General features: G+C 42.4%; 1 protein-coding gene across 2 annotated transcripts in view; it reads right to left on the reverse strand.

Moving 5' to 3' along the window:
• rbms3 (RNA binding motif, single stranded interacting protein) overlaps positions 1-13,374 on the reverse strand; it is a 379,413-nt gene that overhangs the window by 39,044 nt on the left and 326,995 nt on the right. For both annotated transcript variants that reach the window (XM_042506228.1, XM_042506229.1), the window contains 2 exons: positions 6,107-6,150; positions 3,799-3,895 (listed from right to left, as the gene is read on the reverse strand). In XM_042506228.1, coding sequence (XP_042362162.1) covers positions 3,799-3,895; positions 6,107-6,150 — 141 coding nt within the window. The remainder of the gene's footprint in view (positions 1-3,798; positions 3,896-6,106; positions 6,151-13,374) is intronic.

A 13,374-nucleotide genomic window follows, 5' to 3' on the forward strand; every position in this document is an offset into this window, starting at 1 on the left:
GTAGCAGACAAACACACAGGCTGGCCACTGATCCTGGTAAAATGATTAGATTAAACAAAGACAAACATGGAATAATCTGCTATAAGAGCAATCAATCCTCTGTGCCAACCCAAACGCGTGATTTGGATCCACACCTAAACAAGCTCGATGTTCTATAACATGAAGCCAAGTCTGTTTGTTTATACATGGCAGTATTTGCTCTCTCCAGCTGAACGGGACAGCAGATAGACACAGAGAAAGCTTATCTTTAATCACTCATCTTTATGCAAGATACTGCATGACCATCATGTGATTGATTCAATTGAGAGATTTAGTCTCTAGTCAGACTTAAGGCCCTTGTACACTGCACCACTTTGGGCTTTCCAAAATGAAAGCTGGCAATCGTGAATGAAATGTGGTCAGATCTTTAGCTGTGAATCAAATCATTTAGATAAGTCCATTAAGGACCAAATATCCCACATTGCGACCACTGCTACAACCCACGTTTGAAAAAACAAAACAATCACAGTACAACATGACATGACACAGAATAAACTACAGAGCTAGTGCAATGCTAATACTTAACACACATTTACCATTTTGGCTGATTCCATTGTAGAGCTACGATTTACCAAACGTTCACTGCACCATCTGACATGCTTCAAAACTGACAGCATACTGTCTGAGAGAGATTGTGAAACACATCCTTCACACTGTCAGCAGTTTGAGATCTAATTAATTCTTATGAAATACTCAAAGTTACACTGCTCCACGTGAATACATACGCGCAGCGTCTCCTAATGGGGTGTCGGACAGCAGCCTCAAATCTTATTAATATTTACTTCATTAATTACCTTATTAATATTCACCTAATTAATTAAATGTATTATGTCACACACATGCAACCCATCTGCACATCCACGTGTTTGTAACAAGCAGAGTGTGTATGCGTTGTGAACCCACATATGTGGCCACATCTTGCTACCTAATAATGTGTCCTTGAAATAGCAGGAAAATACTGCGCTATTGACTTTAGATCAAGTTTTTGTTGGTCAATGGAGGGCTTAAGCAGAACGCTTGCAGGCTAGAAAAACTGCATGCTGGAAAACTCAATGCATGAGTAAATGTACACAGCGTCCTTCTTAATGTGGACAGCAGCTCTGCAACTCTGCTCTGCTCTCTGCTGTATTCATATTTTTGAGTAATAATAAATGTTAATATTTCCCTCATTAATAATGTAATATTTCACACACATGCTACCTATCCATGCATCCCTGTGTGTGTTACAAGCAGATTACATGCATGTGATGAAACCTGTTATCTAGGTACATCTTCTGAATAATGCACCCTTTAAATAGCAGCAAAATACAGCGCTATCGACTTTAGATCAGGTTTCTGTTGGTCAATGACTGGCTTAAGCAGCAGGCTTGTAGGCTAACCTTGTGGAGAACTCAACGTGTGAGTAAATGTGTAAAGCGCCTCTCTTAATGGGGAGTCAGACAGCAGCTCTGCAGCTCTGCTCGCTGCTATGTTAACATTTTAGAGTAATAATTAATGTTGTTAATATTTCCTTCATTAAGGATGCATTATTTCACCTGCATGCAACCCATCCTCCAGTCCTGTGTGCATAACAAGCCGAGTGTAAGAACAGTGTGAGCCCACTTATGTAATCACATCTTACTATTTGAAAAATGGGCCAATTACAAAGAAAATACAAAGCAATTGAGTTTAGACCATAATTTTGTTGGTCAATGCCTTTTTAATGGCTCAAAATAAAAATTGCTTAAAATTGCAACAGGAGACACCTCTGTTAAAGACCTACACACCAATGGGTGCACAAATAGGGGCAAGTACATTTGCTACACAACGTGGGCGCTGGCCATGCAAATGACAACTGCATCAGTCCGAAACTAGCATTGACAGTTTTGCTGAACTGAAGAGGCCCTTTGCCTCTGAGCATTTGTCTTGGCTGATTGAGACTTGTCTGTACTAACAATAATTCTATAGTCACAGTAGGTCCAGTGTGAGTTAACAGTATAATTTACCTAAGAAGCTCTCCACCTCTGGCTGAACTTCACAGCTCGCGTTACCATTTAAAACAGCCTGTCAGCCAATAAGCCAAAAAGCCGGTCAGTCAGTCGTTCATCCGCACGGTCAGCCAGTTGGCCACCCATCCAACCAGTCAAACGTGAAGCCAAACAACCAGCCAGTTAGCTAGTTAGTAAGCCAGCCAGCCACACATCCAGCCAGCCAGTCACATATTTAGTCAGCCTGTGAGCCAGTCTGCAGAGCCAGTGATGTAAACCAGGCCACGGTTGGCTGGCGGCACTAGCTGAGATCTCGGTAGTGATCTGGCCTGGGCTGGCTCCCGTCATGTGGATCATCAAAGCTGTTTTTCCAGGAAACAAAGCCAATCATCGTTCAAGCTCACTGGAGGCAGGCTTGAAAGAACACCAGAACACTGCTGTTGGCATGGGTCATTTGCAGATTTGATAAATCAATGCCACTATACTAGTAGCTCAGAAAATATCCACTCAACATAAACATAAAAGAAGGAATGGCATATGCAGTCATTTCCATGAACCTTGAGATTTTCATTACAAAGGCAATAGTTATCATCACAAAAGGAAGCGATTTCCTTTTGTCTGGCGTATGTGGCTGCCTGGCTTGTCTTCTCTTTTTCTTTTCCCTCTGTCTCTTTGTACTTGAACAGAAGATGAAGGACTCACCTTCCTGCCGTGACTGGCTGAAGGGCAATATTACAGGAAGCGGTGGCAGAGCTGCCCGATATTGAAACTGTGAGGATTAATATTCCTCAAAAGCCTGGCCATTGTTTTTGATAAATCAATTTGGGAAGCCTTCCGAGAGCGGATTAGAGACGCGCCCTGGCCCACTTTTCTCCCTCCTCCTCTCTCCCCTACTCCTCCACCGCAGGTACTGGACCAGAGTTTTAATCAAGCGTGCCTCAAAGACGGGCACAGCAACCTTCAGCGACACCCCTCCTCTGCCCCCACCCCCACCCGAGCCTTTGCCATCACCACCACCCGTACTATCTGTCCTCCTCTCCCTAGTTGTCTTTCTCTCCATCTGTCCCTTCTATTTTCCCCATCTATCCTTCATCTCCTTTCTCTTGCTCACTATCCCCGTCTGCCTGTCTTTGCATACCAAACAGAGCCGATGTTCAACGATAGTGTCTGAGCGAGAGGGCACGGTGGCACTGCCTCTTGATGTTTAGATTCGGCAAAGGGTGCCGCGTGAAATGCGCGGTGACGGAAAACGGTTAATGCTCTTGACATCTCACACAGCCAATTTTCACGTTCCTGTTCTGTTCTCTTTCATTACTCCGCAGATCACAGCCGTGAGGAATGTGGAAATTCACTTTGGAAGAGGAAGTGATTGTATCCAAGTTAGCAAAAATAAAATCTAAAAACAAAAAAAAATAATTAAAAAACGTCTTTATTGTGTTAGCAGCTGAGGGAGCACAAAGAGGTCAGGAAACTGGGAGGGAGGGAAGCGTTTGTTTTTCCTAGACACTTTCATTCTTGATGGGCGATTTTAGTTTTTTCTACCCTGTCAGCCGTTTTTTAATCCTTTTTTTTTCTGCCTCTTGTTTTCTGATGCCTGTTGTGTTTGCCGCCTACGAAACAGATGTCATCGAGCACAGCTGGAGCGGCGAAGAAAACGATGAGAGAAGAAGAGAGAACCTCACGCTGTTTTGCAGCCCGCCCCCTCTTTCCATCTCCTTTACACAAAGCAAAACCCTCATATTACACATACACAGACAGCAATCTACCCATAATGCAGTGCATTATGGCCCACCTGATATGTGGAAACGGGGGAAGCAGCGATGAAGGGCGTGATGGAGGTCTGTGCAATCATGCGGTTGGTGGCGATGCTGTAAGGCGAGGAGTAGAACCTGAGGAGGGAGGGAGGAGAGGACACAGCAGAATTAGCTTTTCAAATTCATATTAAGCATATAGAACATTATGTAAATATAAAAACGACTTCTCTGTCTATATAATAAAGAAACCAGAGCACACATACACACACACAGACACACACACACGAACGCACTGTCGATTTATCCCGCAGCTTGTTCAGAGCAAACACTCTGCCATATATTGTATTTCCAACGCCGTATAAAAGTTTCATAAAGTGTCTTATAGCTTTCTCAATTGAAAAGTCGGGTTTTATCACATCAAATTGAGCTTTGTCATAGTAAAGCGTAGGAGGTTGTCTGTATTTTTTTTCTTTCCAATGTGGATTCTGGTATTAAGGCTGCACTGTACCACGCTGGCTGGCTGGCTTAAGCAGCGCGCTTGTAGGCTAAGCTCGTGGAAAACTCAATGCATTTCAAGAAGGTGAGGTTTGACATGAGCTGCAGAGAAGCGAGGTGGTCAGCTCCGCTACTTTATCTCGTTGCTGAAGGTTTATAGCGACTGAATGTAGCTGGGATCCCCTGGGAGGCCAAGTGGAATGTCCAATAGTCTCTGTCACCTGAGCTGAAGATCATGTTACAGGCCGATGATATGAACCATGATGTGCACCAGGTCTGACGACCCCACATTTGATATCATGATCCAGCATCGGGTCTTCCTGTTGTGTTTACGTTAGGGCTGCCAGCGTTTATCATAATGCCATTAAGGTCTGTACGGGACTCATTCATTTTTAAAATCGTGTTAATCGCAAGGAGTTTTTCAGAATGTCCCTTTTTGGTGTCAAAAAACTGTTTGCATGTGGACCAAAGGCCAAAATGCATCGGAAAAGCTGAGTTTTAAAAAATACCTGTGTACGTGAGGACTAGGCATTAGCTCCGACCCTCACCTTTACGAGGTTTGGGCAGTTACAAAAAGAATGAGATTGTGGAAACAAACAGCCAAAACGTGTTTTGTCCAAAGGATGGCTGGGCTTACTCTTAGAGATAAGATAAGGACCGTGACATCCAGAGGAAGCCACTGCTCCTTTGAAGGAGACAGTTGAGGTGGATCAGGCATTTGATCAAAATGCTTCCTGGACGTCATCTTTTGAAGGTTTTTAAATGGGAAGGTGACCCGGGTGTAAATCCAGTGGACTTTGGAAAGATTATACTGTATATCTCAACTGTCCTTGGAACATCTCAGGATCCTTCAGGAGGAGCTTCGAAACGTTGCAAGGAAGGAAGAACGTCTGGACTACCTCACTTAGCCTGCTTGCACCATGACCTGGCCCCGGAAAAGTGGCAGAAAATGGATGGATGGATCCAATTTGCACTTGAATTTTGATACACCAGTGAGCATAGTCTGTAGCATTTCTGTTTTACATTTTCAGTTCAACTGTGGTTTTATTTTCAACTTCGCATTAACATCTTAATCAAATTGAGTGTATACTTCTACATTCTTTTCTAGATGATTTACTATTTTTTACTCCCCACACTGCATTAACACTTGAATAAAATGAACTACTTTTACATTTGTTGTATTTAATTCACCTTATTTCCCTTTTTTTTCTGGAACATGATCATTACGCTCAACTTCTAATCGAATGCATTACGACTGAATCATTCCTTTCCCAGCAGGTCTGTTGCTTAACACAAATATCTGTGGGATTATAATTTGGCGGATTTGCAGCAAAGCAGGCTTTAAAACGGCAGGCTGTGTGTAATGAGGGATGCTATTCATCCAGTTTTTTGGGTTGAGATTGACTCCGAGTCACTGGGGGATAAGTGGTTTAGGAAGCGGGGAATGAGGAGCTTCCTGTGAGTGACTGAGGCCAGAGGGAGATAGAACGGAGCCTCAACACCCTCCTTCCTGTCTCAGTACTGTGGGGGAAAATAAAACATGTTGCCGGGTCATTTATTTCCACAGCACCGTTAAGTCATGACATAAAGACACAGAAACACACAGGAACACACACATACATGAAGACCCAAACACACAGACGCTCGCTCGGCCACACGTTGCCATTTTTCACCCGGCCCAACCAGTGAAAACCGATATGAAGTCCATATAGATTTTCCTAATCAAACAGTAACAAAGTGCAGACACTACATTAATCTTTATGTATGACAGTGGTATTGAACGGGGTCCTATGAGCCAAGAGGTGAGTGTATTAGATAGTGCCGAGGATGGATTGACTGTCAAACTCTTACCCATTCTGCATTGCAGCGGGATCATATGTTAACGCCATGCCAGTCTGAAAGAGAAAAAACATACAGGATTAATCACAAATTAGGAGTCGGATAAGACAACAATATACTAAATGACATTAAAATGCATTAGGGGAAAATGTGATAGTTGAGAAGGCATTGCACGACAATGTCTGTCACAAAAAAAAACAATGTTATCTTTTTTTTTCCTTTTTTGTTTTTTCTATATTTTCATACCATTAAAGGAATAGCTCAATGTTTTGGGAAGTGTGCTTATTTGTTATTTTTTGGCGAGAGTTAGTTGACAAGATTGTATGTTTTTGCATTTTGATTTTTGTACAGCTTAAACAAACGAGATATAACGTGTTAATTAGTGAGCTGTAGAGGTTTTAGTGATACATAACCAAGCTTGCTTTTTCTCCTGGTTCCAGTCTGGCTGTAGCTTCATATTTAGAGAGTACAGACATCATGACAGTGGCGTCAATACTGTCATCTCAGGTTCTGCAAATACGCAAATGTACACATTTTCTCAATTTCTGAACTACTCCTACTGAAAGGGAACCTGTGATTCTCATTTTCAGAATTATACTTGTACATTGGGTTTCTACTAGATCATCTTTACTTTAATGTTCAAAAAACACATTTTTTCCCTGCATGATGTCTGTGCTGGTACAACTGTATCCATCCTTTGTGTGAAATGCTCTGTTGTAGTGCCTGTTTCTTTAAGACGCCATCCCCAAAAAGCTCAGCCTGCTCTGATTGCTCAGCGTTTACGGGTCTTTCATATCTGGGCTCTTGACATCTCTGCACTGTCATTGCAGCCGGGGAATGACTGTAACGCAGTAGAGCTACACTTTCTACTGTATAACACCAATAAAAGCATCTTAATTAAAATCTTCACCACTGGACATGTTCCAGAAGGAATATGATATGAAACTGAGGAGAAATTAAAAATATAAGCAACCAAGATAACATGTTTCCTTGAGGTTATCATGTAGCTACATGTAGCAGTGTAGCTGCATTAGCATGCTTGGAGAAAATGAACATGTCAAGAAATTTGTCACAAGCTGACGTCATCTTGTCTTACAACAACAAAAAAAAAAAATGTTGGAAACAGAGTATTTAGATCACAGGTGGCCTCCAGTGTGGCTAGATATTGACAGTTGGTTGAATTTAGGTAGTAAGGTCGCGTGACCAAAATTCAATGTCCGGACAACATCTAATTTCAACGTCATTTTGACATAAAATACTGACGTCAAATGACACTGATATTTTGTTGACTTTTAGTTGTGTTGTTAAGTAACAAAAAATCTCCAAAAGTCTGCCAATGGTCTCATGCCAACGCCATCTTGGTGTAGAATTACGACATGAGGTATTAAGAACAAAACCCAACCTCTGCAAAAGTCAAAATGTCAACGTCCACACGGAAATTTTAACATCTTAAGACATTTAAAATATTGTCAAACCAATTCTCACTCTAACCAGAAATGTGATATCTATCTAACTCAAGAATCAAACATCTTTTTGACATCATATTCAATAGTCTAAAGCAAATTTTGAAAAATGCCAGGAGGCCAGGGGCCACTCGCAACAAATTAGCTTAGGTCAGCTGTACGCAGGGACATTTTTTAGCATTTGAGGACATTCAGGGCTTAGCCTTTTCCTTTTTCAAACAAGCTCTATTTGAATTCTTCTAATGCTCTCTGGCATCTTATTTACATCTTAAGTACAAAAATAAACACAGAAAAAAAGTCACAATGTCTTTTAGTTAAGAATTTGAAATGGTTTTGGGGGCAAACTGGCACCTTATCGGTGGCCAGATTTGTCCCTGGGGTTGTAAATTGAGTATCATTGGTCCAAAGTCTAAAGTTTTTGCTCACAGGGATTATGTTTACGTATGTTTCACTCATTATTTGAAACTCTGCACACATCTGATATGAATTTCTGATACTGTAATACACTTTATATGACAGAAAATAAGGAAAAGCAACAACGGTTCCCTTCAATGACAGAGGAACCAGAAATCACTGAAAACACTATCTGTTTTTTTCATTGAGTCACAACATTTCAGCAAGTACATCATTGTCAAGTAAGATTAGTATCTCAGTTTAAACTGTATAGTACATATTCAAGGTAAATACGCATATACATTGTACTGCATTCTGCCAGTGTCACCTGTGTGTTCTGTACGTCTGTCGATATGTTCCTGCATCAATGTCACCCAGATAATTCGCTGTACCTTTATTGTACTTGGGGAATAACGCGATTTAGACTCTGATTCTTTTTTGTTCAAAATAAATTTAATCAAATCAAAATCAACTCATTTTCAAATTGGAAAAACTGACAAGTGACAGAGCCAATGTGGGGAAAAGCTCAGTCGATAGGACAAAGTGAATTGGTATTGAGGACGCCTCTTTTTCCATTTCAATCACGTACAATCATGTATTTATGAATGAGAGGAAATGAAGAAATGCCCTTTGGAGAGAAAAGGAGTGAGCGGAAAACTGAGTTCTTTGTCTGCTGATGGTTTGTGTGTGTGTGTGTGTGTGTGTGTGTGTGTGTGTGTGTGTGTGTGTGTGTGTGTGTGTGCGCGCGCGTGCAAGTGTGTGTGCGGCCCTCTTAGAGTCCAGGAGAGAAACCTGTGCGCCGCAATCCGTCATCTGCATTCCTGAAGGTTCTCTCCCGGAGGAGAGCTAATCCGATTTCTTTTAACGGGAGGCTGCTGAGGACGGCAGATTTCATCAGCATACACACACACAGACACACACAGACACACGCACACAGACACACACTCGCTGTTCTTGCCCTTCCTCTCTCTCACTTTCCTCTCCCTCCCCCTCCTTTCTTCCCCCATCATCTTGTTCCTTTCTCTCCGTACCTTTCTCTCCCCATCCCTCATCTCTTAATCTACCCTCCTCCTGTCTCTCTGTACCACTTTTTTGCCCTTGTTCCTCCAGAGGGCTACCTACACTGAGCTACGGTGTTAGGGGAATAGTGGCTCAGAGGAGCAGGGGGGATCAGTGAGCCTGGACCAAACCTCGTAGAGTGAGCAAAAACACAGAATCTAAACCAAATGAATAGAGATGCTCGGACGCATCCGTGAGTGGTGGCCTTTGCGTTCAATTTCTGTGAGAGTGCATTTACACAACTGGTTAAAAAAGGCTTTCAGAGGCATTTCATTTCATTTCATTTTCACCAGATAAAGCGACTTATATGAGTGCGTGTTGTGGAAAGACAGAATGAAAACTAGATATATCACCACACGGTTGTCTGCCTCTGCGCACCAGTCGAGTTAAACGTACAGTTTACAGACATGTATGTGAAAATGTGGATGCTTCATACACGCTCAGGGGGCCAAATGTACTAGAACTGCCACTGCCCGTGTTTTATATCCTTTACTTTGTGTTTTCACCTTCTGTCCCTTTGTGTGAGCAGTCATGTGCAAAAGTCTCTGTGTACGTATTTACACACTGTCTTCGCACCAAATGTGAGATCAAGCCTGCATATTTGTGTGTGCGAGCGTGTGTTCACAACACGCTAATAGCAGTGGCAGACATGGCCAGCTGTCTGGTGAGGCTGATAACTCCCCTAAGTGCTGCCCTTGGTTCCATGTGCTGATGAATTCCACAGCAGAGAAGCTCCTGACCGGAGACCCTGCGCGGCCAATGACTGATTACCGATGCAGTCAGCTTTTGGCTCTGCCGCAACATGGAGAAAGGAAAAGACAGAGACAGTCTGTGTAATTTTTTTTTTTTGTCTGAACTTGATTCAAGAGAGAAAAAATGTCGATACTGTGCAGATACTGTGAGCAAAGCTCAGCCCTGAGAAAAGCTGCCAGGGAAAGAGTTTGCTTTTCAAAGAGGGAGCAGCTACGTATGTTCATTTTGCATGCTTAATTAGGTCAAAATCGAGTTACACTTCCTCACCACATGTAAATGTGATGATTTAAAGGTCCAGAGTGTGAGGTTTAGGGGAATATTTTGGATATGTTGTTGCCAAAAATGAAATATAATTAAAAAGTATGATTTCTTTAATGTATAATTACCTGAAAATAAGTTTAAAAAAATTGTGTTTTTGTAACCTTAAAATGTGCTGTTTATCTACATGGGGAGCAAGTTCTTTTCCATGGAGACTGCAAGGTTTTACCACCATGTTTCTACAGTAGCCCAGAACGGACAAATCAAATTCATTTGTTTTTCACGTCAGCCACAGTAGTTCTCCTACTCACTTGGCACATATGGGCGAAGTTTTAGATTTGCATCCTCACTGCAAGATGTAACTAAATCCATCACACTATCACATCCTACCACAGCAACATGTGTTTGTGAACATGGAAACATCATGTGTTTAACAACCACATCCTAAAAAAAGGGTCGGGTGAGGACAGCCTGTAAGAGGCTGCTGTAAGGACACCTGTGCTGTGCTGTTCTTATGCTGGAAAACTGAGCCGAGCAGTTATACCCATGTCCTCACACACACGCATACACACACACACACTGACCCACTCCCTCCTTGTATTTTTGTCTTACATACACAGATCCACTCTCTATTTTTTCTCCCCGCCTTGTGGCCACACACACACACACACACACACACACACACACACACGCACACGCACACAAACACGGACATCTGTCAGGCTTTCACACAGAGTGGAGAGCCGGATGTTTTTTTCATCTTCACTCATTCCCCTAGAGTAGGTGCTTGAGAAGTGTGACTTTGAAAGTTTTTGTGTGTAGGAGTGTGTGTTGGTGAAAGAGAGCAAGGAAGTGAAAAGAGAGGGAGAGAGAAAGAGAGAGAGAGAGGGGGGGGGAGAAAAGGATGAGCACCCATGGCGCTTCTGTCTGTATGTGTGTGTGTGTGTGTGTGTGTGTGTGTGTGGCGGGAAAAAAAATGCAGTGACTAATATGTTTGTCAGCATGAGACAGCGAGACAGCACTTTCTCGACTCCCACTTTGGGTAGTTTACAAGAAAATCTGTCATATATTTCTCAATCCTCACCGTCAGCCCACCCTGCAGCACTCAACCCCTTGTAACTTCTGACTGATCATGCAATGTGTTCCCTCTCTCTTTTCTTTCTCTTAGTCTCAGTGAGTCACTCACTCTCTCTCCATATGTTGCTGTGGGGATCTGGGAAGACTTCAAACACGGCGAAGAAGAGGCAGAGAGACAAAGAGAGAGATGGCGAGAAGGGGAAGAGAGTGCTGAAAGACAGAGAGAGAGAGAGAGGAAGAGAGTGAGAGAAAGACTGACAGTGTAGACATAGAGAGAAGGTGGAGAGACACGGAGAGGGAGAGATAGAGAGACGTTGATGGTGTTGCTCTCCTTCATCTGCCTGCCACAGGGAGGCGGGGTGAGGAATGGCCTCATCTCTGATAAACGGACTAACATGTGATGCCTATCTCCCATCTCCTCCTGCCCCGCCTGCAGAGCTGATCGATGACCACGAGGATGCTCACACACTCACACACACACCACATACATGACACACTACACTTGTAAGGGCCTTTCTGTTTCGATAGGAGATGCACGCAGAATGCATTGCAATGTGAACGCCATTTTCCCCTACATTTTCAAAAATTATTTCCTAAATTGACTAATTTTTTGCAACAGGACACAAACTCACAAAAAGCTACAGATGACCCCTTCAAATAGCACATTCAGATCAAACTGGGGGCTTAATCAAAATAAGGAGGATGCTTACTAACAGCAGGTGTGAATGTAGATTAAATGACATATCAGATTGCGTCGTAACAGCAGGTTAATTCCCTCTCCGGGGTGATATGGTTAGAGGGTGTTGTTCAGTAGAAAGAAAATAGTTCCTGTATGTAACTGCTCACAACAACGTCTGCGGATTATCTTGAGTAACCGGGTCATGATGTCTGGAAAGAGAGCTGCTGAGTTTTTCAAATTTATTTTTTGGCGCTTTGAGCACCAAAAGCCGAGTCCTATCTCATGCTATCTCGTTCCATTATTTTATAAGGCAGACAACTCTACAGCCGGTATCTCCAGTGCTCGGCAACTAATACGATTGATAGATAGCACTACAGGTAAGAGGAAAACTATTTCAATTTGGGGTGAACTGTCCCTTTAACCATAACGCTGACATCTCACCCTAAACTTTCATCATCTTTCAACACTGTAACAGATAAGACAGACACATGTAAGATTTGAATATAAGATAACATAATACTCCTCCCCCTCCCCTTTATCTTCTTCCTTTCATCTCTCTCTATATGTGGTTTCCTTTCTTCGTTTCATGTTTTTCTTTTATACATGTTGAGAGGAACTCGAGATAATAAGGTTCTGCACATTTAGGTCAGATACAAGTCTATAATGATGAAGCCAAGCAGTCAGTAGACCTCCGTGAGTAATAATCCCTGAGCTCATAATGACATCAAATGGAGCACACCTGTGATTTTCAATAGGAGCACACATGGGAAATGCTATTCACAAAATCTCAGTCAATACAGAGAAGGTGCACAGTGCACAGAGAGCCTTTTTAAAAAATTCTGTATTTGATTTTTCAGCCTCTTTATAGCTTTGTATTGTTTCTTGCAAAATACTTTGTTATCTACCAGTTGCTGCAGAAAAGAACATGCAACAGGGTGTTAACTCGGCTGGAGTAAGAATAGAAATTTATGAAAAATAAAAACTTGGAAACTAAACTGCACCTTATTCTAATCTCATCTTGTTCTAGCCTCCATTCAAATCCCAACTCTTTATTTTTCTGTGAAGTTTGGGAGCTACTCAATTTGTAAAAAATGTCCTCAGGAAGGTCTAAATCTCAGAGCGGCTCCCTCAAGGACAGCAAAGCAACAGCACATAAACAAATAAATGTCCACACACTCGAGCGCGTTCGGTGTTCAGCTACAGATTTACACATTCACACACACTGCCTTGAACTGAGGCTGTTAAAGCTCGGCCTCCCAGCCGTGCCACCGCGCCTTATCAGAGAGTAATGTGAAACATGAGAGAGGTGGAGGGGAGGAGAGGAGGAGGTGATGCTGAGGAGAGATTTCTCTTTTACTGAGACAACAGGAAAGAAGTTTAAAATGAGATGAAAATACCTGTAGCTAGAAATGTACGCAGCAACCGTGTCTGCGTGGCTGTGTTCAGCTCGGCCTTTGACTGAACTCTCCTTAAACTCTGTGTCTCTCTGTATTTCCCTTGGATTCGTACAGCCTGAGGATAGGTGCAGTTCTTTTACTCAAAAAGAAACAGCTTAAAAATGTACTGCGTGTTTGTTTGGTTTTTTTTGTATCAATTTG

The sequence above is a fragment of the Plectropomus leopardus genome, chromosome 18, assembly GCF_008729295.1.
Source record: "Plectropomus leopardus isolate mb chromosome 18, YSFRI_Pleo_2.0, whole genome shotgun sequence".
Taxonomy (NCBI): domain Eukaryota; kingdom Metazoa; phylum Chordata; class Actinopteri; order Perciformes; family Serranidae; genus Plectropomus; species Plectropomus leopardus.